The sequence below is a fragment of the Lagenorhynchus albirostris genome, chromosome 7 (genome assembly GCF_949774975.1).
Source record: "Lagenorhynchus albirostris chromosome 7, mLagAlb1.1, whole genome shotgun sequence".
Classification (NCBI taxonomy): Eukaryota; Metazoa; Chordata; class Mammalia; order Artiodactyla; family Delphinidae; genus Lagenorhynchus; species Lagenorhynchus albirostris.
Genome location: NC_083101.1, coordinates 92,680,336 through 92,703,169, shown reverse-complemented (window position 1 = coordinate 92,703,169; position 22,834 = coordinate 92,680,336). Strand labels below are relative to the sequence as shown.

Here is a 22,834-nt window from a genome sequence, read left to right as displayed (position 1 = left end):
CTGCAGTGAGAAGTATGTTCTGAAGGGCATAAAATCAAGCTCAATCTCAAACACTCACACAAGAGCCTTTTTCTACAGGGAAACAAGTGAAGGTCAAGGGGAGGTAGAGCTCCTAGCCTGGGGCAAGTCACACAAAGTGCACCCAATAAATGTCAGTTTTCTTCTCTTTTAAGAATTCACCTAATACAAAAATTTTAAAAGAAACATTTGTTGGGCTGGGTTTCAGTTTTGCATGAAATCAAAACCTTGCAACTTTGTGTATTTTCTTTGGTATTGGCAGGTTTTTATTCAGAAGAGAACACATTTGTTGAAGAGGCTAGCCAATATTCCAGAGAAAGTAGATGGCATGTAATATTCATGGCCTCTTGCAGTGTGCAAAAATGGAGTCATTCTAACTAGTGAGGCAAAGGGTGTGCTTGAGTCTTTGGCACAAGACACAATGCCCAGCTGTCTTGGGAAAGCAGACTCATCAGAATGAGTCATGCCAAGATTTGGGCTTTGCTTTCAAATGCTTGTTATGATGAGTCTTGTTGTATTACCAGCCAGTCATTTTTCTCTACTTCTTTTTTTTCTGGTAGAAGTTGCCTTTGCATTTCCAGCCCTCACATTGTACTGTTTATCATTTGTTCTCCTTGGGATTGACGTGTTGCTGGCAAATGTTGTTGGCAGAACCTTTTGAAGATGCTCTCAAGAACCAGTCCTTGGGGCCTGTGTTGAGCAAGGCAGCCTCCGTGGAGTGCATCAGCCCCGTCTCACCCAGAGCCCCGGATGCTAAGATGCTGGAAGAGCTGAAAGCAGAGCCTTGGTACCAAGGGGAGATGAGCAGGAAGGAGGCAGAGGGGCTACTGAAGAGAGATGGAGACTTCCTGGTCAGGAAGAGCACCACCAACCCAGGCTCCTTTGTCCTCACTGGCATGCACAATGGACAGGCCAAGCACCTGCTGCTCGTGGACCCAGAAGGCACGGTGAGCACAGGTCGGAGTGTGGCCTGCACTGGGCAACCTCCCTCCGACAGTCTACCCTGGGTCACTGCACTGGGGACCACTTTCCCTCCTCTACTCACATATGCCTGCTGAGTCCTGACGGTCACTTCTTCAGGGCCCTGGAGACCAGGCCCAGAGGACTTACGCTTTCAGGCCAGAGCCAAGCTACAGGAGCCCATGGTCAGGACCCCCTGTGCAAGTTACAAAACTTGGAAATCCCCAGGGCCTGGGTTGAAAGGTTTAATTCTCATGTTCTTTAAAATAAATACAAAAACTGAGAAAGTTGTCCTTTCAGATATGTTCATAGTGGACAAAGAAGTACAGGGCTCCTGGGCTTTTAATATTTACCTCAAATATCTCTACAAGTTGAATCACCAGTTTTTATTTGCAGGTTATAAAATGTGATGAAGAAGTAAGTAAGCCTCCTATTAATTAGTCTCTTGCTTTCCCACCCAGAGAAGTAATACCTCATGACAGTGATTTTGGCACTTCCTGGCAGTACAGTTGTGTCTGAATAATTCTATGGGGTTGACTGAATATACCATCTTTCAGTCAATAAATAAATTTGACTTCACCCTGGCACAGTCCAAGAATTACTAAGTTTAATAAATATAGTTACCTTAGCCTAACCATTGAGTAAATTCCAGGATTGTTGTTTAAAATTTTTTTATCCAGTGAAAACAAAGCAGCAGGTAGAGTTATCTCAATAGTGGTTAAGAACATGGCATTTAAAAAAAAATGTATTGAAATGTAGTTGATTCACAATGTTGTGTTAATTTCTGCTGTACAGCAAAGTGACTTAGTTATGCATATATATATATTCTTTTTCATATTCTTTTCCATTATGATTTATCACAGGATACTGAATATAGTTCCCTGTGCTATACAGTAGGACCTTGCTGTTTATCCATTCTATATATAATAGTTTGCATCTGCTAAACCCAAACTTCTAATCCTTTCCTCCCCAATCTCCCCTTCCCCTTGGCAACCACAAGTCTGTTCTCTATGAAGGACATTGCATTTTTTGATTGACAGGTAGGGATGAAGACAGTCTTCAGTTGAACTTGGACACAATTTAACTGTTTGTGTTTGGGGAAAGAGGCGGTGTTACCTGAGATGATTTGTTGCCTCAGGTGTCTAGACTAAGTTGCCTGCACACCTCAGCTCCCTAGACCTCTGCACCTTCTCTTCTCTTCCATTCTCCAGCTGGGCAACCACTTCCCATGAATGTAACATATATCCAATTCACCTTCTTTCGTTGTGTGGATTTTTTTTGCATATATGCACACCAGGGAAAATACATATTTTGTGTTTGTGTGTTTCAGAAATTTGCAAACAAACATGATGTTATTCCACAAATCATTTCTTTCTTTTTCCCTTCGGTACATGTTTTTAAGATCTGTCAGTAGTGCCTTCCATATACTGAATTGTTACTTGGGTGGGCCATCTGGGGCTCACTGGATACACCATCTGCACATCACTTCCTGAGCTCTCTTGTGAAACATTGAAAAACTGAAGGTGCTGCAAACCTCGTGCCTGTTTCCCCTGCACCTGGGATGGTCTCTCTGGGGCATATCCCAGGAGTGTTTGATCATAGGGTGTACATACATTTAATGTCATCAGGGGTTGCATCTGCATCCAGAATGGCTGGGCTACTGACATGTGCAGCAGCAGAGTGTGAGGGTCCCACACCCACCCTTTCTCTATCTAGTTTTGCTAATCTGGTGCGGGTGGGGAGTGAAGTGATGTCTCATTGTTTGCTGTGCAATTCTTTGATTGCACTTTAACAGGTTTCTCCATAAATTTTATGTTCCTATCTTTCCTCCATGTTTCTCTTTTAATCTTCTTATTGGGTTTTCTTGAGTTTATTCCAGCAATAGAATCTCCATATGTACTCTCCCACATCTTCACCTATGAGACAGTTTTGTCTGTGACATTCTTCATCAGATAAAAGTCTTTTTTTGGGGAATGTAGCTGAATCCATCAATTTTCCCCTTTATGCTTTATAGTTTTGAGTTTTAAAAGGTTTCTCACCTACAAATCACAGATGTACGGTACTATATATTTTCTCCTACTAGCTTTATTGTTTGTCTTTCACATTTACCTTTCAATTCCAACTGAAGTTACTTTGGAAGATGATATAAGATAGGACCCAACATTTTAAAAATCGCCATGTAGTGAGCCAATTCTCCCGTCACTATTTACCAAATAATTCACCTTTTCTCTGTGGTAGTGATGCTCCCTCTATTACACACTAAGTCTCTGTGTCATGGGTCTGTTTCTGGACTCTCAGTTTTGTTCTACTGATTTGACTGTCTGTTTCTTGTGCAAGTTCCATACTGCTTTAGTCATTACAGCCTTAAACTGTCTTAATATCTGGTGGTGTGTGTCCTTCCTCTTGAGTCTCCTTTTTATAAGTTGTCTTAGCTATTCTCAGACCTTTATTCTTTGTACTGATTTTAGATTCAGTTTATTAGGTCACCAAAAATACATGCTGGGGTTTCGATAGGACTTGCACTGAATTTACAGATTAATTTGGGGCGAGCTGACATTTTTCAATATTAAATAATCACCTCCATGAACATGGCATGTCTCCACTTATTTAGTTTTAAGATGTCTTTTGTTAGAATATTAAAATTCTCTCCAGAAAGTTCTTCTGTTTCCATTGTTAGGTTGCTTCCTAGGGATAGTTTTAGTTCTTGTTGTAAGTGGTATGTTATTTTTGATCACTTTTTCTCAGTAGTTGTTGCTGCAGGGAGAGGAAAGTAGTGTGATCTTGAGCCTGGAAATTTTGCTGATTGTGGTCGTTTTACTGGACCAGCGGTCGTTGCCATTGCAAACACTGAGTTTTTTCGCCTGCCTTCCAATCCCAGACATTAGAGGACACCTTTGAGCATTGGCCAGGAGAGGGCGCCCTTGTTCAGCTTCCAACCTGAAGGAATGTTTGAGGTATTGTTCCCTTAAGGATGATGTAAGCTTTTGGTAGATGTCCTTATCAACCTAAAAGACTTCGTTCATTCATTCACTCAACAAATGTGTACTGGATGACTACTAATCCAGGCATTGTTTTTGGCACCTGGGATATGTCCATGAGCCAGTTAAAAGGGCAATCTCTGCTCTCATTACCTATTTATACATATTAATTGACCAACTACTTTTATCATGTATAGGTGTTGAACTTTATCAAGTGCTTCTTCAGCAGATTTTGAGATAATACCATGATTTTTTTCCTAAAGTCCATTCATGTGGGAAATTACACAGGTAGATTTTTCTGATGTTGCATCCTGGCATAAACCCTGCTTGGTCTTGACATAGTAATCATGGATTTGGAGTCCTAATATTTCCTTTAGGATTTTTCAGGCACAGTTCATGAGAGAAATCTGTCTTCATTGTCTTTGCTTCCTTCTCTTGTGTGTGCTCGTCTGGTTTGGGTGTCAAGATTATGTGGTTATACACCTCTTACAATGATCTAGGCTTACTCAGGCCAGAGGAGACTTCCCCCACCATTTTACCTCAAATAGAATCCCCTAGATACCCCCTATTTCTTTACCCTGATTTATTTTTACCCTTAAGCACTTACCACAAACAAGCACTCATTTATTTGCTAATTTGTTTATTATTTCGTTTCCCCCACTAGACTATAATCTCCAAGAGGGTATCAGTCTTGTTCATTGCAGTATTTCCCACCATCTAGAATAGTGCCTGGCACATAGCTTGTGTTCAATAAGCATTAGATAACTGAATACATAAATCAACCTCAGGCTTTTTCAGGTTAGGAGGTTGAGGACCGAAGAAGGTGAGCTGGGGTCACAAGTGAGATTTTCTACACAGACTCAGTCCAGAGTTCTTTCCATTTGCATTGGCTACCTATTAAATTAGTTGTAGTTATCTAAAGGAAAATAGGAGGGAAATAGAAATCCTATGAGAATATGAATATTTCAGTTGAAAATTTTAGGTATTTTTTTAAAGTTAAAATTTAGCTAAATTATACCCTCTTATAGATCAAAGACGATTAGTTTTTTTGTTCACTCAGTTCTTATAGACAAAAAGATGATTTACAGAAGATACGTACTACTACTAATATATTATACATTCATGAACCAGTATCAAGATAATGTAGAAGACAAGGAGGACGTGAAGTTAGACCAGGTGTCTGAGCAAGCCCAAACACCCCAAGCTGTGCTGTCTCTACAGCTTTAATTTTGGAGGAGAAATTTGCAGTATGGTTGAGAAAATCTGTAAATCACACCTACTAATAACTGTTCTTTTGGGGGGCTTTTTGTGGGATCTGATTATCTAGCTTAATTGATCCTATGGAGGACAGCTTTAGCTGAAAAAGAAAATGGAAATGAAAGACTTAATTAAAAACGTAATGTCACTTCCTTGCTGTGAGGACACCAAAATAGACGATGAACACATTCTCTTCAATATTTATTCATCTGATTTTCATGGTAATTGGTTGGTCCCTGACTATAAAGGCGGAAACTTGGCAGAACAGATTACTCAGATAAATAAGGATGCAAAACAGTTCTACGTCTAAATTTACTCCAGAGTATACCAACCTATGTGCCTTCCCACTGTGCACTGATTGTTCAAGACGAGGGCGCCTGGGCGAGCTGGAAATGTGGGTGACAAGGATCACTGTGGCAGGGCTTCTGAGCTCCTGCAGAGGTGCTGAGGCTACCGACCCTAGATAACAGCAGCTGAAAAGAAGCCGGCGAATGGGTCTGTAGGAACAGCCTCAGATATGGAGTCTGGTGCACTTTTTTTTCTTTTCAACATCTTTCAGAATCATTTAGTCAGCCCTCTGTGTCTAAAATTATTCCCTGAGTCATTTATCATTGATTCATCACTTTGGCCTTGAAGGGCCAGCAAAGTGATGTGGGCACTGTGCTTGCATTTGAACAAGCTACGGCTGCACGTTGCTGGGTATTCCATGGGCTTCGTCAACGTAGTCTCAGGTTATGGCATGTTTGAGAGCGTGTACAGGGGCTTTTGCATTCCTGAACTCACCAAACCATGACAACCATCCAACATCCACATTTATCAGGTTTTTATTTTCTTCTCAGGGTAATTAAGAAAACAAAAAGCCCCCTGATCCCTCCACTTAATAAAGCCCTGTTGTTATTTTGAAATTCCCTTTGTACCAGTCAGTCTAGCCTGTGCTGCCATAACAAATAAGGGACTCCCTTCTCCAACAATGAGAAACCTGACTCCCATTATTCTTAATGTTTTTACCTATTTGATGAACTTCCTTGTATGTGGAAACCTGCCTCATCAAGCCTGGATTTCGACTCCTCTGCCCAGCTGTCCCCACATGGGTTCCCGCCTCACCCTGTTCATGTTTTGACACCCACACTGCTCGATCCTCCTACATACATGCCCTCCCCCTCCTTGGCTGTGACTTCCATGGTGGGCTGCCCAACCTTCTCCTTGGCATGGACGCTTCTGACACCCTGTGCCAGTCCATCCATCCATCCAGCCCTTGGGCATACCCACTCTGCCCGCACTCTGGGATGCCATTTGGGGCCATTGTGGCTACATGACCCCCACATCACAGACACCTGTCTTCTTGGCATTTGGACTTTTTGTTCACTTAGGAAGGAAAAGGAGAGGAAAGGAAAGGGAAGAGGAGCTTTGCAAAGTATTTCATAACAGATCCTGGGCCTCCTATCATTCCTAGTATAACTACCTTAGCACGCATCCCTACCAATAAGGACATTAAAACAACAACAACAACATGTCATTGTTATAGCCAACAAAAACCAAAACTAATTACTAAACATACTCAAAGTTTCCTGATTATCTCAAAGATATTCTTTTTATAGTAAGTTTGTTGGAATCAGAATCCATAGATGGTCCATCCACGTCATGCATTTCATTATGTCTCAAGATTCGCACTCCGTAGAAGCTTTCTTTCTGTTTCCCTCTACACCTTGATTTGTTTGGTGAACTGGACATTTGTCTGTAGAATTTCCCACGTAGTGATTTGTGTCCTTGCTTTCTTGTGGCATTATTTAACTTGTTTCTTGTTTCTTGTATTATCTATGAATTGGTAAACATAAAGATCTTTAAAAACAGCTCTGTTGGGACAGAATTTACATAATACACACTTGAAGTGTATAATTCTGTGGTTTTTAGTATATTCGCAGATATGAGCATCCATCATCACCGTCCATTTTGGAATATTTTCATGCTGTACCATTTAGCTATCACCTCCCTATCCTCCGATCCCGCAGCCCTAGGAACCACTCAGCTATTTTCTGTCTCTATAGATTATCCAATTCTGGACATATGTATGAATAGAATTATATAATATGTGGACTTTTGACTAACTTCTTTCACTTAACATAATGTTTTAAAGGCTTACCCATGCTGTAATATGTGTGAGCACTCCATTCCTTTTTATGGATGAATAATATTCCATTTTTGGACATACCACAGTTTATGATTAGTCTGTTGATGGACACTTGGCTATTGTGAATAATGCAGCTATAAATGGTACGTACAAGTTTTTGCATGGACATATGTTTCATTTCTCTTGGATATATATCTAAGAGTGGGATGCTAGGTCAAATGGTAACTCTGTACTTTGTCTCTTGATGAAATGCCAGACGGTTTTCCAAAGCAGCTATACCATTTTACATTCCAACCAGCAGTGTATAAGGGTTCTAATTCCTCTATATCATCACCAACACTTGTTATTATCTGACTTTTTGATTCTAGACATACTAGTGGATGTAAAGTGGTATACCATTGTGGTTTTGATTTGCATTTTCCTTGATGACTAATGAGGTTGAGCGTTTTTTCATGTGCTTATTGGCCGTGTGTGTATCTTCTTTGGAGAAATGACTATTCAGATCCTTTGCCTACATTTCTTCCTTTTCTTTTTTTTCTCTTCACTTTTTATTGTGGTAAAATATATGTAATATAAAATTTACCATCTTAACTACTTTTTGAGTGTACAGTTCAATGATATTAAGTATGTTTATATAGTTAGGCAACCACCACCGCCATCCATCTCCAGAACCCTTCTCATCTTTTAAACCTGAAACTTTATACCTATTGAACAATAACTTCCCATTCCCAACCCCCAGTCCCTGGCATCCACCATTTTACTTTCTGTAACTATGATTTTGACTACTGTAAGTATACCTCATATAAGTGGAATCATATAGTATTTGTCTTTTTGTAATTGGTTTATTTCACTTAGCACAATGCCCTCAGGTTTCATCCACATTGTAGAATGTGTCAGAATTTCCTTCCTTTTTAAGGCTAAATAATATTCCATTATATGTATGTATCGCATTGTATCGCATTTTGCTTATCCATTCATCAGTGGATGGATATTTGGGTTGCTTCCATGTTTTAGCTATTGTGAAAAATGATGCTATGAATATGGGTATGCAAATATCTCTTCCAGACCCCACTTTCGACTTTTATAGTATATATCCAAAGGTGGATTTGCTGGATCATATGGTAATTCATTTGTAATATTTTCTTGAGAAACCATCATATTTTTTCCACAGTGGCTGCACCATTTTACATTCCCACCAGCAGTATACAAGGGTACAATTTCTACACATCCTCTCCAACATTTATTTTCTATTTTCTTTTTTTTTTTTTTTTTTGCTGTATGCAGGCCTCCCACTGTTGTGGCCTCTCCAGTTGCGGAGCACAGGCTCCGGACGCGCAGGCTCAGCGGCCATGGCTCACGAGCCTAGCTGCTCCGCGGCATGTGGGATCTTCCCGGACCGGGGCATGAACCCGTGTGCCCTGCATCGGCAGGCGGACTCTCAACCACTGCTCCACGAGGGAAGCCCTCTATTTTCTTGATAGTAGCCATCCTAATGGATGTAAGATGGTATTTCATTGTAGTTTTGATTTGCATTTCTCTAATGATCAGTTTTGTTGGTCTCTTTATATTCATCCTTATTAGAGTTCATTGAGCTTTTTGGACGTTTATACTCATGTATTTAATCAGATTTGGAAAATTTCTGTCATTATTTCTTTAAGTACTATGTCTTTCTCTTTTTACTCTCTTCTCCCTCTAGCATTCTAGCAATGCATATGTTGATCTATTTTATGGTATCCCACAGGTCCTTTAGGCTCTGTTCACTTTTCTTCAATCTTTTTTCCTTCTGTTCCTGGGACTCAAAAATTTCAATTGTCCTATCTTCAAGCTCCCTGATTCTTTCTTCTGTCTTGTGCTTTTCCACTCCAGAGTTTCATTTTGGTTCCTATTTAGGTTTTCTAAATAGGTTTTATTGATGTTTCTATTATTTTCGTACATCATTTTCTTGACTTTCTCCACATCTTTATTTAGTTCTTTGAGCATCTTTAAGGCACCTTCAAGTTATTTTAAAGTCTTTTTCATGAATATTTATCCCTCTGTTTTTTCTAAGAGTTTTATAGTGTTAGCTTTTCCATTTAGGCTTTTGGTCCATTTTGAGTTAATTTGTATATTTGGGGTGAGGCAATGTTTCGATTTTATTATTTTACAGGTGGATATCCAGTTTTCTCAGCATCATTTGTTGAAAAGACTATTCTTTCCCCCATTGAATATGTTTGGCATTGCTGAAAATCGATTGACCATATATGTGTGGGTGTATTTCTGCATCTCAATTCCATTCTGTTGATCCCTATGTCTACCTTTATGGCAGTACAACATTGCCTTGATTACTGTTGCTTAGTAGTAAGTTTTTAAGTCAAAGAGAGTGAGTCCTCTGACTTTGTTCTTTTTCAAGATCGTTTTAGCTATTCAGGGAACCTCACAATTTTATATACATTTTAGAAACAGCTTGTCAATTTTTACAAAGAAGTCAGATGGGTTTCTTATAGGAATTGTGTTGAATGTACAGATCAACTGGGGGATAGAGAGTATTGCCATCTTAACAATGCTGTCTTCTGTCCATTAACATGGGATGTTTTCCCACTTATCTAGATCTTTAATTTCTTTTGACAATGTTTTTTTAGTTTCCAGAGTGTAAGTTTTCCACTTACTTTGTTAAATTTATTCCTCTCTATATATTTGTTTCTTGGATGCACTCATGAATGCAATTGTTTTCTCAATTTCATTCTCATTGTGTTCTTTGCAAGTATATAACTACAATTAATTGTTTATATTAATCTTATATCGTGCAAACTAGCTGAACTCATTTATTAGTTCTAATAGTAGTTTTTAGTGATTCCTTAGTGTTTTCTACATATAAGATCATATTATCTGTGAATAGAGATAGTTTACTTCTTTCAAATCTGGATGCATTTTATTTCTTTTTATTGACTATTTGCCCTGGCTAGAACATCCAATAGAATAATAGAAGTGGCAAGAGTGGTCGTCTTTATCTTTTTACTTATCTTAAGGGGAAAGCATCCAATCTTTCACCATTAGGTATGATGCTGTGAGTTTTTGTGGATGTCCTTTATCAGGTTAAGTAAATTTCCTTCTACTTTTTTGAGTATCTTTTAACATGAAAAAGTGTTGGATTTTGTCAAATGCTCTTTATGTGCCTATTGAAATAATTATGTGATTTTTGTTTTTTATTCTATTGATATGTTCAACTCCATCAATCGGTTTTCAGATGTTAAACCAACCTTGCATTCCTGGAATAAATTCTGCTTGGTCATAGTGTATAATTATTTTTATACGTTTCTGGATTTGGTTTGCTAGTACTTTTTGTTGAGGATTTTTTGCATCCATATTCATAAGAGATATTAGTCTGTAGTTCTCTTTTCTTGTAGTTTCTTTGTCTGGTTTTGGTATCAGGGTACTACTGGCCTCATTGATTGAATTTGGAAGTATTCCCTCATCTTCTACTTTTTGGAAGAAATTCCAAAGAATTTATATTAATTTTTCTTTAAACATTTGATAGAATTCAGCAGTGAAGTTATCTGGTCCTGGGCTTTTCTTTTGGGGTACTTCTGTTTACTGCTTAATATCTTCACTTGTTATAGGTGTATTCAGATTTTGTATTTCTTCCTGAGTCAGTTTTGATAGTTTGTGTCTTTCTAAGAATTTGTCCATTTCACCTAATATCAAATTGGTTGGCATAAAATTTTCCATGGTATTCTTTTATAATCTTTTTTATTTTTATAATGTGGGGAAAATGTTCCCCTTTTCATTTCTAAGTATAGTAGTTTGAGTCTTCTTTGTTTTTTAATTTGGTCAATCTAGCTAAAGGTTTGTCAAGTTTGTTGACATTTTCAAAGAACCAACTTTTGGTTTCATTGATTTTTTTTCTATTGTTTCTCTATTCTCCATTTTGTTTATCTCTGCTTTAATCTTTATGATTTTCTTTCTTCTGCTTGCCTTAAGTTTAGTATACTCTTCTTTTTTTCAGGGTATTTAAGTGAGGGGTTATGTTATTGATTTGAGATTTTGTCTGTCTTAATATAGACATTTACAGCTATAAATTTCTTAAGTATAGCTGTAGCTCATAAGTTTGGTCTGTTGTGTCTTCGTTTTCATTTATTTTAAGTATTTTCTTATTTCCCTCCTGATATCTCTTTGACTCATTAATTATGTAGGAGTTTTTTTTGAATTTCTATGTATTTGTGAGTTTCTGAATTCTTTTCCTGCTGTTGAGTCCCAGTTTCATTCCATTTTGGTCAGAGATTTTATCCCCTTAGTGTGGCATTATTGTTATACATATTAAATCTATTATATTAATGTTACAGACTTAACAATGCATTGTTATATTACCTTACCCTCTGAAATTATTTCCTTAGCCTAATGCAGCTTTGCTCTGCCCACCTCCTTTGTACTGTTATTGGCAAATATGTTATACATATATTACATTTCTATGTTAGGCCCAACATTACATTATATTCATATTATTTTATACAATTACTTTTAAATAAGTTAATATTGAAGTTTCTAATTGCCTTCTTGAGAGAAGAGACCTAAGTTTTCCTCACCATGTCATTACTATTATCCAGCTCATTCCAACTATTTTTGGAACATGCATGAAGATAGTCTGATTTTCTGTTCTAATGTGGACTAATAGATTACTAAAGCAAACCCATTATTCTAAGGACATAGTCTCATTGGAGTCTTGGGTGAGTTTCAGCCTGTTGTGTATACTATATCTTCCTCTTTTATGGTTTTCACTCACTTTAATTGGAGTTATTTCTCAAAACAGGTGCATGGGCATGAACTTTCTCATTCCTACATGTCTGAAAATATATTTTGAAGTCACTTTGATTCACCTTATGGTTGCCTGTAGCATGGCTGCTCTGATTCTTAATCTTTTGTAGATTACTTTTTCTTTACCTACTAGACATTTTTAGTTTTTTTCTTTACCTTCTACAATGACGTGGTCATGAATCTGTGTGTACCTTTTCTTATTCATTTTTCCAGAGATGTGATGAACCCTTTCCATCTGAAAATTTTTGTTTTTTCTTAGGTCATAGCAATTTCCTTATATTATTTCTTTGATAATTTCTTACTTTCTTTATTCTTTCCCCTTAGAACACCTTGTTGAGGGGATGGATCTCTTGGATTGATCTTCTGTCTCTTCTTTCCTGCAAGTTTCCAGTTCTTTGAAATTTGCTCTATGTTCTGAAAGCTTTCCTTGATGATCTTCCAAACTTAATATATGTATAATTTTACAAATTGTATATTTAATTTCTAAAGGATAATTTGTTATCTTCTGATTGTTTTACTTTTTTGTGCATCTTGTTCTTTTTAATGGTTAAAAAGAAGAAGAACATTTTTACTTTTTGGTGTTATTAATATGAGTTGTTTTTAATATTTTGTCTATTTTCCAACTTAACTTGTGGGGTCAGGTGTTTGTTTGCTTATCATGATTTTTCTTTTCATGGTACTGACATTCTTAAGATGCCCAGTACATTTCCTTGCCATATAGAAGAACAAGAGACTGGACTGATTTTCCTGGGATGGATCTCCTCTGCTGTAATACATTTAGGTATCTTTCCCTCTAGTCTTTCCTGGCATTAGCATTGAAGACTGACTGAGATTATGTGTGTGTGGTGGGTGAGACATGGGGTAGGGATATTTTGGAGGGGATTAGGTGAAGGGAAGCTATTGTATGACAGATTAGAGGACTGTAGGGTGAGAAGGAGTGGAGGGGGCTCGGACTTTTACGCTGGGTACCTCCCAGGAGCGTTTTACTTGGAATCACCTTTACCCTCCTATAGCCTTAATTTTCCCCAGACGTCTTATTTAATTTCTTTGGATAAACATTCTCTGGCTTCTTCCCTGAAGGCAAAATACTAGTTTGGCTATAAGGAGGCAAAGGGGAAGGAGGGGGTGGTGGAGCTGCTGGCTAAGTTACTCTGGAGCATTCTCCAGGCAGCCTAACTGCTCTCCCTCCCACCATTGCTCCTCTCTCTCCTCAGCTGCAGGATCTGCCCTCCCCTCTACATTCTAGGCTACCCTCCTCCTCACTCTTTTATTTCAACAGCCTTCCTCTTTTCTGCTAGCCCACAGTGTGCTGATGTTACAGTATCCACTGGCAATCCACATCCTTCTTTTTTGTTTTAGAAGTTTATTCCTCTACTGTCATTTCACTGGGTTTGGCGAAGATGGGATAAGACAATGCCTATACTCAGCCTTACATTTTAAATTAGAATTTCTTTACTCATGCCTTTCCTGTAAAAAGAGAATCATTTAATGATGTAAAACATCAGCTACTCACCCATCTCTATTTTCTATAGACAATTACAAAATTAAAGAAGTAAAAACACATAGGTACATTTTAGTATCTTCCCCACTCAATATTTGGTAAGGGACCTTCCCTCCTTTTTTTCTGTAAATACACCAGTGCCCCAGGGGAGCTTGGAGCTAATGTGTCCACAACATTTCTGTGCTTCTCTGGCATGGCTCTGAAGAAACCCTGATTGGTGAACATTTCCTATGAATTTCCCTTTTGGATACCGTGGTCAGGCTTCTACCTTTTTTCTCTTCTATTATCAGAAACAGACTTTGCTGACTTTTGGGTAAACTTGGGGATGATTGAGGCTCCTTAGTACCTTGGAACTGGAAAAAGAAGGGACATTACACCTAGAAGGAACCAGGGCCAGGCAGCCCAAAATAGTCCCCCCCTGGATGTGGCTGGTCAGGGAAACCATGGGGTGGGAGGGGGAGATTGGAAGATCTCCAGGATCCCAGCTGTGCAGGGATTCATGATCAAGCTTACAGTTTGGATGGAAAATGAGTGTACATGTGGAGCAAGGCATCAATTGGAAAATGTAAGCAACTGGCGTGCAAGATTCCAAGTACGACCCTTGGCATTGCAGCCCCGGGGGCTGATGTGGATCCAGCACTGTGGCCATTGGGTTTAGGAGGGACTTGGACTGCACCTTAATTTCAAGTCTGGAAGAAGCCAGGCAATGTGGCCAGGGTGGGTCTACATCCTATCTGTGTTAGGTTGCATTCAGGCATGAACTTTTGGGGGTGGGAAGATGTCAGTGGATCCAGCCAAAGCTGAGACAGTAGACAGAGGGCTGCAGGTCTGTATGTGCAACTGTTCCTGTGGAATCAGAGTTTTCATCAGGAGACATCTTCAACTGACAGCTTTGCCTGTTCTAGTGCCACCCTTTGGACGGGGCTGAATGTAATCATTTTGTCATCGATTGAATGTACTCCTTAAGGCATGATTTTTTTTTTTTTTTTGGCCGCACCACGTGGCTTGTGAGATCTCAGTTCCCAAACCAGAGATTGAACCCGGGCTGTGGCAGTGAAAGCCTGGAATCCTAACCACTAGGCCCCCAGGGAACTCCCTTAATATACCATTTTTAAATGCACAATTTCTAAATGCCTACAGAGCAACTCCACATAAGTGTTCTAGGCAACTTGAGCCTACCACGTCTAAAGGGGAAGGTATCATCCCATCGTTCCCAGCTCCTCACCCCAGCTGCCCCCTGGATGCCTTCCCATGGCTTGCCCAGTCAGCAAGCCTCTGCCACCAGCACCTCCCTCTCACACTCCACATTCTCTGACTGACCAATCCCCTAAATATCTCTGAAAGGGTCCCTCTCTTCCTGGATTGTCAGTGCATTTCCCCCCACCCTTCACTGCCAGCAGGAGGCTCCGCTAATGTCATTCCCTGCTCTAAATCTCTCCAGGATGGCCTTCAGGGTAAGTTTAAACTGCTCAGTATGGTATGAAAAACAGGAACAGCAAACATTTACTGAGCATGTACTAGGGGCCCTGCACTGTGTGAAATTCTTCATGCACATTAATCAGTTACTTCTGATGAGAATCCTATGAAGTAGGACTATTATGATAACAAATTTACATGGGAATGAAGGCTCAGAGAGGTCAGTAACTTGCCCTAAAGGGCACCATTAGGAGGTGACAGGTGGGGAGGTGAACCCAGGTGCTTGAAACTGGCTTCTTGTCACTACACCAGACAGTTATCTTGGGGGTTGGGGGGGAGGTCCGATGGTAGTTCACAAAGCACACAGAATGCTGCTTGGCACCCAGCTGGGTGACGAAGGAAAGCGCTGGTGTCTGGCTGGTTTACATCTCAGTGGAGCATCTTGAGAATGTCCCATCATTTCTGTTTTGATACTGGGTGGGTGGAGGGGCTGAATGAACAGGGCAGGTACTGTCACGTTCCTGTCAACAAAGCAATTAGACCAACAGAGCTTCAAGCTGTACTCTTCTCGCCCAGTGGTTCTCAGAGTGGGGTCCCCTGTCCACTGGAACCTGCTAGAAATGCAAATTCTCAGGCTCCACCTGCTGAGTCAGAATCTCTTGGGGTGGGGGTGTCAGGCAGTCTGTGCTTCCAGAAGACCCTAGGGGCTTTTGATGCTGCTCAAGCTGAAAACCACAGTCTAGTGAACGCATCCTTCCTGGCCTGTACATTTTGGGGCCTCTGCCTGGGGCTTTGTGTCACAGGGTTGCTTCATGGCTAAGAAGAAAATGTTTGGGGAGGGCAACACCAGATAATATTGAAGGAAGCTTCCAGCTCTCAGTTCAATTTCTTCGCCACTGTGTTCTGCCAGCCACTAGAGGGAGCAAAAGGCACACAGCTTCTATCCTGGGAAAGGGATGGCTGAGCCTCACCTGTAAGGATGCAGGTGAGCGTCCAACCTCCGCTTCTCAGCAGTCCAGGCAGGCTTGCAGGAGAGCCTGCTGTCCACGCTACTCTGTGCTTCTTCTCTTCCTAGTTTGCTCTGTGTTCACAGATTTTCACAAAGTTATCAGGTTAGCTTTGTGGGATGGCTCTGTCCTCCCTGGGTCTGCATTCTGCACCCAGGGTTCTCCCCCGCCAAAGTACATTTGGCATGGTCTCTGGTGGTGAGCACTGCAGGGTCAGACAGCTTGGGGATGCATTGAGTGCCCCAGCCTTCCTCCTTTAAGCTGGAATTAGGACTTTTTTGGTACTTTCTTGAGCAGTGCCTTATCAGCTGGCATCCTGGAAGCCTCACAGAGGTGAGCACTTAGAACTAGCAGGGCCCCAGAGAATCTTCCTGGGATGAAAGTTCTGCATTTAGAGAGACTACAATTCTATCCATCTACAGAGCTCCTAAAAAATTATTTTTAAGGTAGAATTTTCTGTGCTAGTTGATACAAGCAACAAGGAATTATTATACTTTCTGAACAGTTTGAACAAAAGTTCATAAACCCAATACTGCTGGAAAGTTAGAGTTCCAAAGGGCTGATCAAGCAGCCCCACATCTGCAAGGGCATGGAGGCTCACCTGTGAGGTGATCAGGTGTGCTCAGACCAGGCTGCAACTTAGCTGTCCTCTCCTTTGCCCTCCTGGATGACTGCCCCCTGCATCACCCCATCCTCATGGCACTCACGTCCACCACTGCCCTCTTCCACTGCTCATCAAGGTGAAGAGCCCAGACTACAGAGCAAAACCCGGGCATAGGGTGTCCCTTCTGACAGATGTCCACATCTGGCTTAGTCAACCTTGATGGAGAAAACGTCCAGAATCAATGAAGGGGGGTGGTGAGAAGAGCTCAGAGACTTCACTCAGTCTCTCCTGTGCCCTCAGATCCCAAACCTGATATTCTACTCCAAAAATTAACATCCTGATGTTGACCCACCACTTCCCACCTCCACTGCTGCTCCCACCCTTGCAGATACTGCTAGGACAGTGAGGTGGAATTGCTGGATCACATGGGAAATCTATTTTTAATTTTTTGACGAATCTCCATGCTGCTTTTCCACAGTGGCTGCATCAATTTACATTCCCACCAACAGTGTAGGAGGGTTCCCTTTTCTTCGCATCCTGATCAACACTTGTTATTTTTTGTCTTTTTGACAATAGCCCTTCTGACAGGTGTGAGGTGATATTTCACTGTGGTTTTAATTTGCATTTCTGTGGTGATTAGTGATGTTGAGCATCTTTCCATGCCGGTTGGCCAACAGGCCATCTGTATGTCTTCTTTGGAAAAATGTCCATTCAGGTCCTTTGACCATTTTTAATCAGGTTATTTTTCTTTTTTATGTTGAGTTGTATGAGTTTTTTGTATATTTTGGATATTAACCCTGTATTGGGCTTATTATTTGCAAATATTTTCTCCCGTTCTATAGGTGGCCTTTTTTTGTTGTCGATAGTTCCCTTCACTGTACAAAAGCTTTTTAGTTCGATGTAATCTCATTTGTTCATTTTTGCTTACATTTCCCTTGCCTGAGGAGACATGTCCAAAAAACTATTGCTAAAACCGATGTCAGAGAGTGTCTGCCTAGGTCTTCTTCTAGAATTTTTATGGTTTCAGGTCTTACATTTAAGTCTTTAATCAATTTTATTTCTGTATATGGTGTGAGAAAGTATTCTAGTTTGATTCTTTTGTATGTCCAGTTTTCCCAACACCGTTTATTGAAGAGGCTGTTTTTCCCCATTATGTATTCTTGATTTGGCCCATTTTTAAGTCTGGTTGTTTTTTTTCTTATTATTGGTTTTAAGAGTTCTTTGTATAGTAGAATATTGTATTGGATAATAGTCCAAACTTATTATTTTATTATTTATTGTTATTATATATTATTTTATTTATTAGATATGTCTCTTGCAAATATTTTCTTCCCATCTGTGGCATGTCTTCTCATTCTCTTGACAGTGTCATTTGAAGGGCAGAAGTTTTTAATTTTAATGAAATCCAGCTTCTCATTTCCTTCTTTCATGGATCATGCCTTTGATATCATAAATAAAAAGTCATCATCAAACCCACAGTCATCTAGGTTTTCTCCTATGTTATCTTGTAAGAGTTTTATAGTTTTGCATTTTACATTTAGGTTTATCATCCATTTTGAGTCAATTTTTGTGAAGAGTGTACAGTTTGTGTCTAGGTTCAGTTTTTTGCATGTGGTTGTCCAGCACAATTTGCTGTTCTAGCACCATTTGTTGAAAAGACAATATTTACTCCATTGTATTGCCTTTGCTTCTTTGTCAAAGATCAGTCATCTGTATTTGTGTGGGTCTATTTCTGGGCTCTCTATTCTGTTCCATTGATCTATTTGTCTGTTCTTTCACTAATACCACACTATCTTGATTACTGAAGCTTTATTGTAAAACTTGAAGTTGAGTATTATCAGTCCTCCAACTTTATTCTTCTCCTTTGGTATTGTGTTGGCTACACTTGGTCTTTTGCTTTTCCATATAAACTTTAGAATAAGTTTGTCAATATACACAATATCTTGCTGGGATTTTGATTGGGACTGCATTGAATCTATAGATCAAGTTGGGAAGAACTGACATCTTGACAATATTGAGTCTTTCAATCCATGAATACCGAATATATCTTCATTTATTTAGTTTTTTAAAACTTTCTCTCATAATTTTGTAGTTTCCCTCATATAATTGTGTATATATTTTGTTAGATTTATAACTATTTCATTTTGGGGGTGCTAATATACTGGGTTGGCCAAAAAGTTTGTTTGGAGTTTTCCATAAGATGTTTTGGGAAAAACCCAAACAAGCTTTTTGGCCAACCCAATAAATAGTATTATGTTTTTAATTTCAAATTCAACTTGTTCATTGCTTATATATAGGAAAGCAACTGACTTTTGTATAGTAACCTCTTATCCTGCAATCTTGCTACAATCATTTATTAGTTCCAGGAATGTTTGGTTGTTTGTTTGTATTTTGGTGGTTGTTGCTATTGATTTTTTTGGATTTTATTCATAGACAATCATATCATCTGTAAGCAAAGACAGTTTTATTTCTTCCTTTCCAATCAGCATACATTTTATTTCCTTTTCTTGACTTGTTGCATTAGCTGGGACTTCCACTACGATGTTGAAAAGGAGTAATGAGATGGGACATCCTTGCCTTGTTCCTGATCTTACTGGGAAAGCTTCAAGTTATTTGTAATATTCCTTTATTATCCTTTTAATGTCTGTGAGATCTGTAGTGATGACCCCTCTTTCACTTCTGATATTAGTAATTTGTGTCTTCTTTCATTTTTTCTTACTTAGCCTGGTTAGAGGCTTATTGATTTTATTTATCTTTTCAAAGAACTAGCTTTGGGGATCATTGATTTTCTGTATTGATTTCCTATTTCAATTTCATTGATTTCTGCCCTAATTTTTATTATTTCTTTCCCTTTACTTAACTTGAACTTAACTTGCTTTTCCTTCTCTAGTTTCCTAAAGTGGAAGCTTAGATTATTGATTTCAGATTTTTCTTCATTTTCAATATATGCGTATTGAACTAAAACAAAGGCTCTCATCCGCACTTTTATGTGCTTTTTTGCTATGCAAAGCCTAACGTAGTTTTCTGGGGTTAACATTCATGTGTCATCACTGTAGCAGAATCCCTTTATGTATCTGGAGAAGTTTGTCCTAGGTTTGTCTGGGCTGCTGGGCTTTTAAAATCAGCCATTGGCGTTTCCAGCACATGGCAGGTGAGTCCACACAGATGGCTCTGTGTGCTGCAAGTTCTCTGGGCAGGAGCTAGATCAGAGTTTCAGCAAGTATTTATAGGAGTGAAGTAAACTGCCTACTTCTTTATATGGCTTACTCTTCTGTGTGCTTACATGTGTGCATGTTTATACTGGCCAGCCTACGTACTACAAAAACACTGACCAGTGGTCCTCAGCTTGGCAGCATGTTGGAATCATGGAGGGAACATACAACACGCTAGTGCCCAGGCCCCATCCCAAGCTCCTGGTGAAGTTGGCCTAGGCATGGGGTTACTGAGAGCAACTCAGGTGATGCCAACGTGAACCCAGGTTTAGACCACTGTCCCAGACACTTTCCCAACATAAATCCTTCTTCATCTGTCTCTATTGCCCCAGAACATAAATGAGTGTTAATCATTAAGAAGTGGAAATAAGGAGTCAATGATGTAAAGGCAACACCCCGATAATACTAGGCTCAAGCTGAGCTCCTGGGTGCCTTCAGCATCCAAGGAAGGGGCCTGTTGTGTTACCCAGGGGGTCTTTCTGGGTGGGGAATTCTAAGGAGCCCCAGGAGAATTAAACAACCTTGATGCAAAGATGCCAGAAAGTCTTGCAAAAAGATTTTTTTCTGAATGTGCCCATCAGATTACACCCTTACTGAGGCTTAATGCCCAAGAGTCAGGGGACCCCATGGCCTGGGAAGTTTCTTCCCCTTCAGTGCTTACAGAGGTGGGTGGGGAGGAGCCTCACATCAGAGTTGGAACCCAGGAGAGGAGAGCATCCTAATTTTAAAAAGTTTAAAGCCCAGGGCAGATGGCCTGGGCAGGGGCTTCTGATATACACACCTGAAGCATAGATTTAGAGAGAGAATGAGATATGGGACTGAAGGCCTAGAGATGGACATCCCATTGGTGGGTTGATGGAGGGGGAGAAAAAAGGGTGGCCACATTAAGAAAGGAGAGTGAGATTAAGAACTTAGAGAAGGATGGATGGACCTAGAGATTGTCATATTGAGTGAAGTAATTCAGACACAGAAAGGCAAATATCATATGATATCACTTATATGTGGAATCTAAAAGATGTTACAAATAACTTATTTACGAAACAGAAATAGAGTCACAGATGCAGAAAAGAAATTTATGGTTACCAGGGGGAAAGGGGCGGGGGAGGGATAAATTGGGAGATTGGGATTTGCATATGCACACTATTATATATAAAACAGATAACCAATAAGAACCTACTGTATAGCACAGGGAACTCTACTCAGTACTCTGTAATGACCTATATGGGAAAAGAATCTAAAGAAGAGTGGATATATGTTTATGTATAACTGACTCATATTGCTGTACAGCAGAAACTAACACAACATTTTAAATCAACTATACTCCAATAAAATTAACAAAAAAATAACTTGGGGAAAGAATATTGGGACAAGTAAGTGAGGAGAATAGATGTGCCTTCAGATCCTTGAGGGAGGGATGGTTGTTCCCTGGTTGTTCCAAGGGAGGGATGGGTCCCAGCAATGAGGCTGGAGAGAGGGGTTGGGGTACCCAGGCATCCCAGACCCATTGTGAGGGTCATCAATGGGACTGGAGCACTAGTGGGTACAGCCAGGGGCCTACTCCCTGCCCCGTCTCCATTCCCTCTCAAAGAAGTAGGGCCCCGGGGCTGCATCCGGAGCATGCTGGGACACTGCTTCTGGCCAGAACTCATACTGCCTCCTTCAAGTGTGGTCTATACTGTGAGTGTACCGGCTCAGGGTGGGGGGACTGGTGACCCCCAGGGACCAGAGCACAGGGCCATTGTGCAGAGGGAAGAGGCAAAGCGCCACCCAGCACCCTCACCCCATCTCAGGCCTTCATCTATTCAGGAGAAGTTCATGGACAGGCACCCTACTAAGCTTTAGAACTGAGTGACCAGAAACGTGCAGCACTGCCCCTCCATCCCAGCAAGGGTCACTCTCCAGTGGGAACTTGGAGCCCCTCCTCACAACTGTGGGCTCCTTTCTGGCAGTTGTGCAGGATGCTGACAGCTGGCCTGGGGAGGGGTGGTGAGGAAGGACGGGGGCCTGAAGGTGCTGACCTGGAGGCTGAGCTAGGTTCCCAGGTGGAAGAAGAGGTCTGGGCCAGTACCACCGGGCAAAGGCCTGCAGGTGGCAGGGGCAGGGGAGCCTGCAGACACCGCTGGGTGGTGCAGGACAGAGGTTTCTGGGATGAATCCCATGAGGGCAGGAGGGGAGCCAGAGAGAGGAGGCTGTTGGGATGCAGAGGATCTCACCACGGCCCCTGGTTGCTAAAGGTGGGGGAGGCCATGGCTCAGTCCCAGAGGGGTGGACAGATGAACTGACTGAATTTACTGGCCAGTGGCCGGGACCAGGGACTTAGCAGACACCACCTCTGAAAGCACAGGGAAACCCTGGGTCGCTAAGGAGGCTGCGTCTCCAGTTCTGACTCCCAGTGGGGGGCGTTCTTCTTCCTTTGCCTGTGGGTGGTGCTAACCTTCCCTCTGCACCCTCACAGATCCGCACAAAGGACAGGATCTTTGACAGTATCAACGACCTCATCAACCACCACCTGGAGAACAGCCTGCCCATCGTCTCTGCCGGGAGCGAGCTCTGCCTTCAGCAGCCGGTGGAGAGGAACCCGTGACCTGCCAGCTGCCCCGTCCCGACACTGCACCTGCAGTCAGGAGGGCTCACTTCTTCCCGGTAGATGGGTACTGGGCCATGGGAACTCAAGCATCTGCCCACTAGCTCAGAGCTTTGTTCAAAAGCCCCAGGAGGAAGGCCTCCCTAAAGTGCAAGTTTCATAAACTTGTTCCGAATTCTCATGTGCATATTAAAGGTGTACATACATATACATCCTGTACAAATTATCCCTCTATATTTATATTTTTTAAGACTAAGAAAGATGTAAGACTGATGTTCCGTGCTGTATGTTTTTAATGAAAACAAAGTTTGACTGTAGTTGTCCGGGCAAAATGTTAATTCAGCTGACCCATTCCACTGGGAAAGTCCACTGGGAAGGTGT

The 22,834-nt window shown here is 40.8% G+C and overlaps 1 protein-coding gene across 1 annotated transcript in view; it reads left to right on the top strand.

Annotated features, from left to right (window-relative positions):
- The window catches only part of SHC3 (SHC adaptor protein 3), a 140,985-nt gene extending 118,532 nt beyond the window's left edge, over nt 1-22,453 (top strand). Inside the window, exons 11-12 of the mRNA XM_060153563.1 lie at nt 670-965; nt 22,325-22,453. Coding sequence (XP_060009546.1) covers nt 670-965; nt 22,325-22,453 — 425 coding nt within the window. The remainder of the gene's footprint in view (nt 1-669; nt 966-22,324) is intronic.
- The last annotated feature ends 381 nt before the right edge of the window (nt 22,454-22,834 follow it).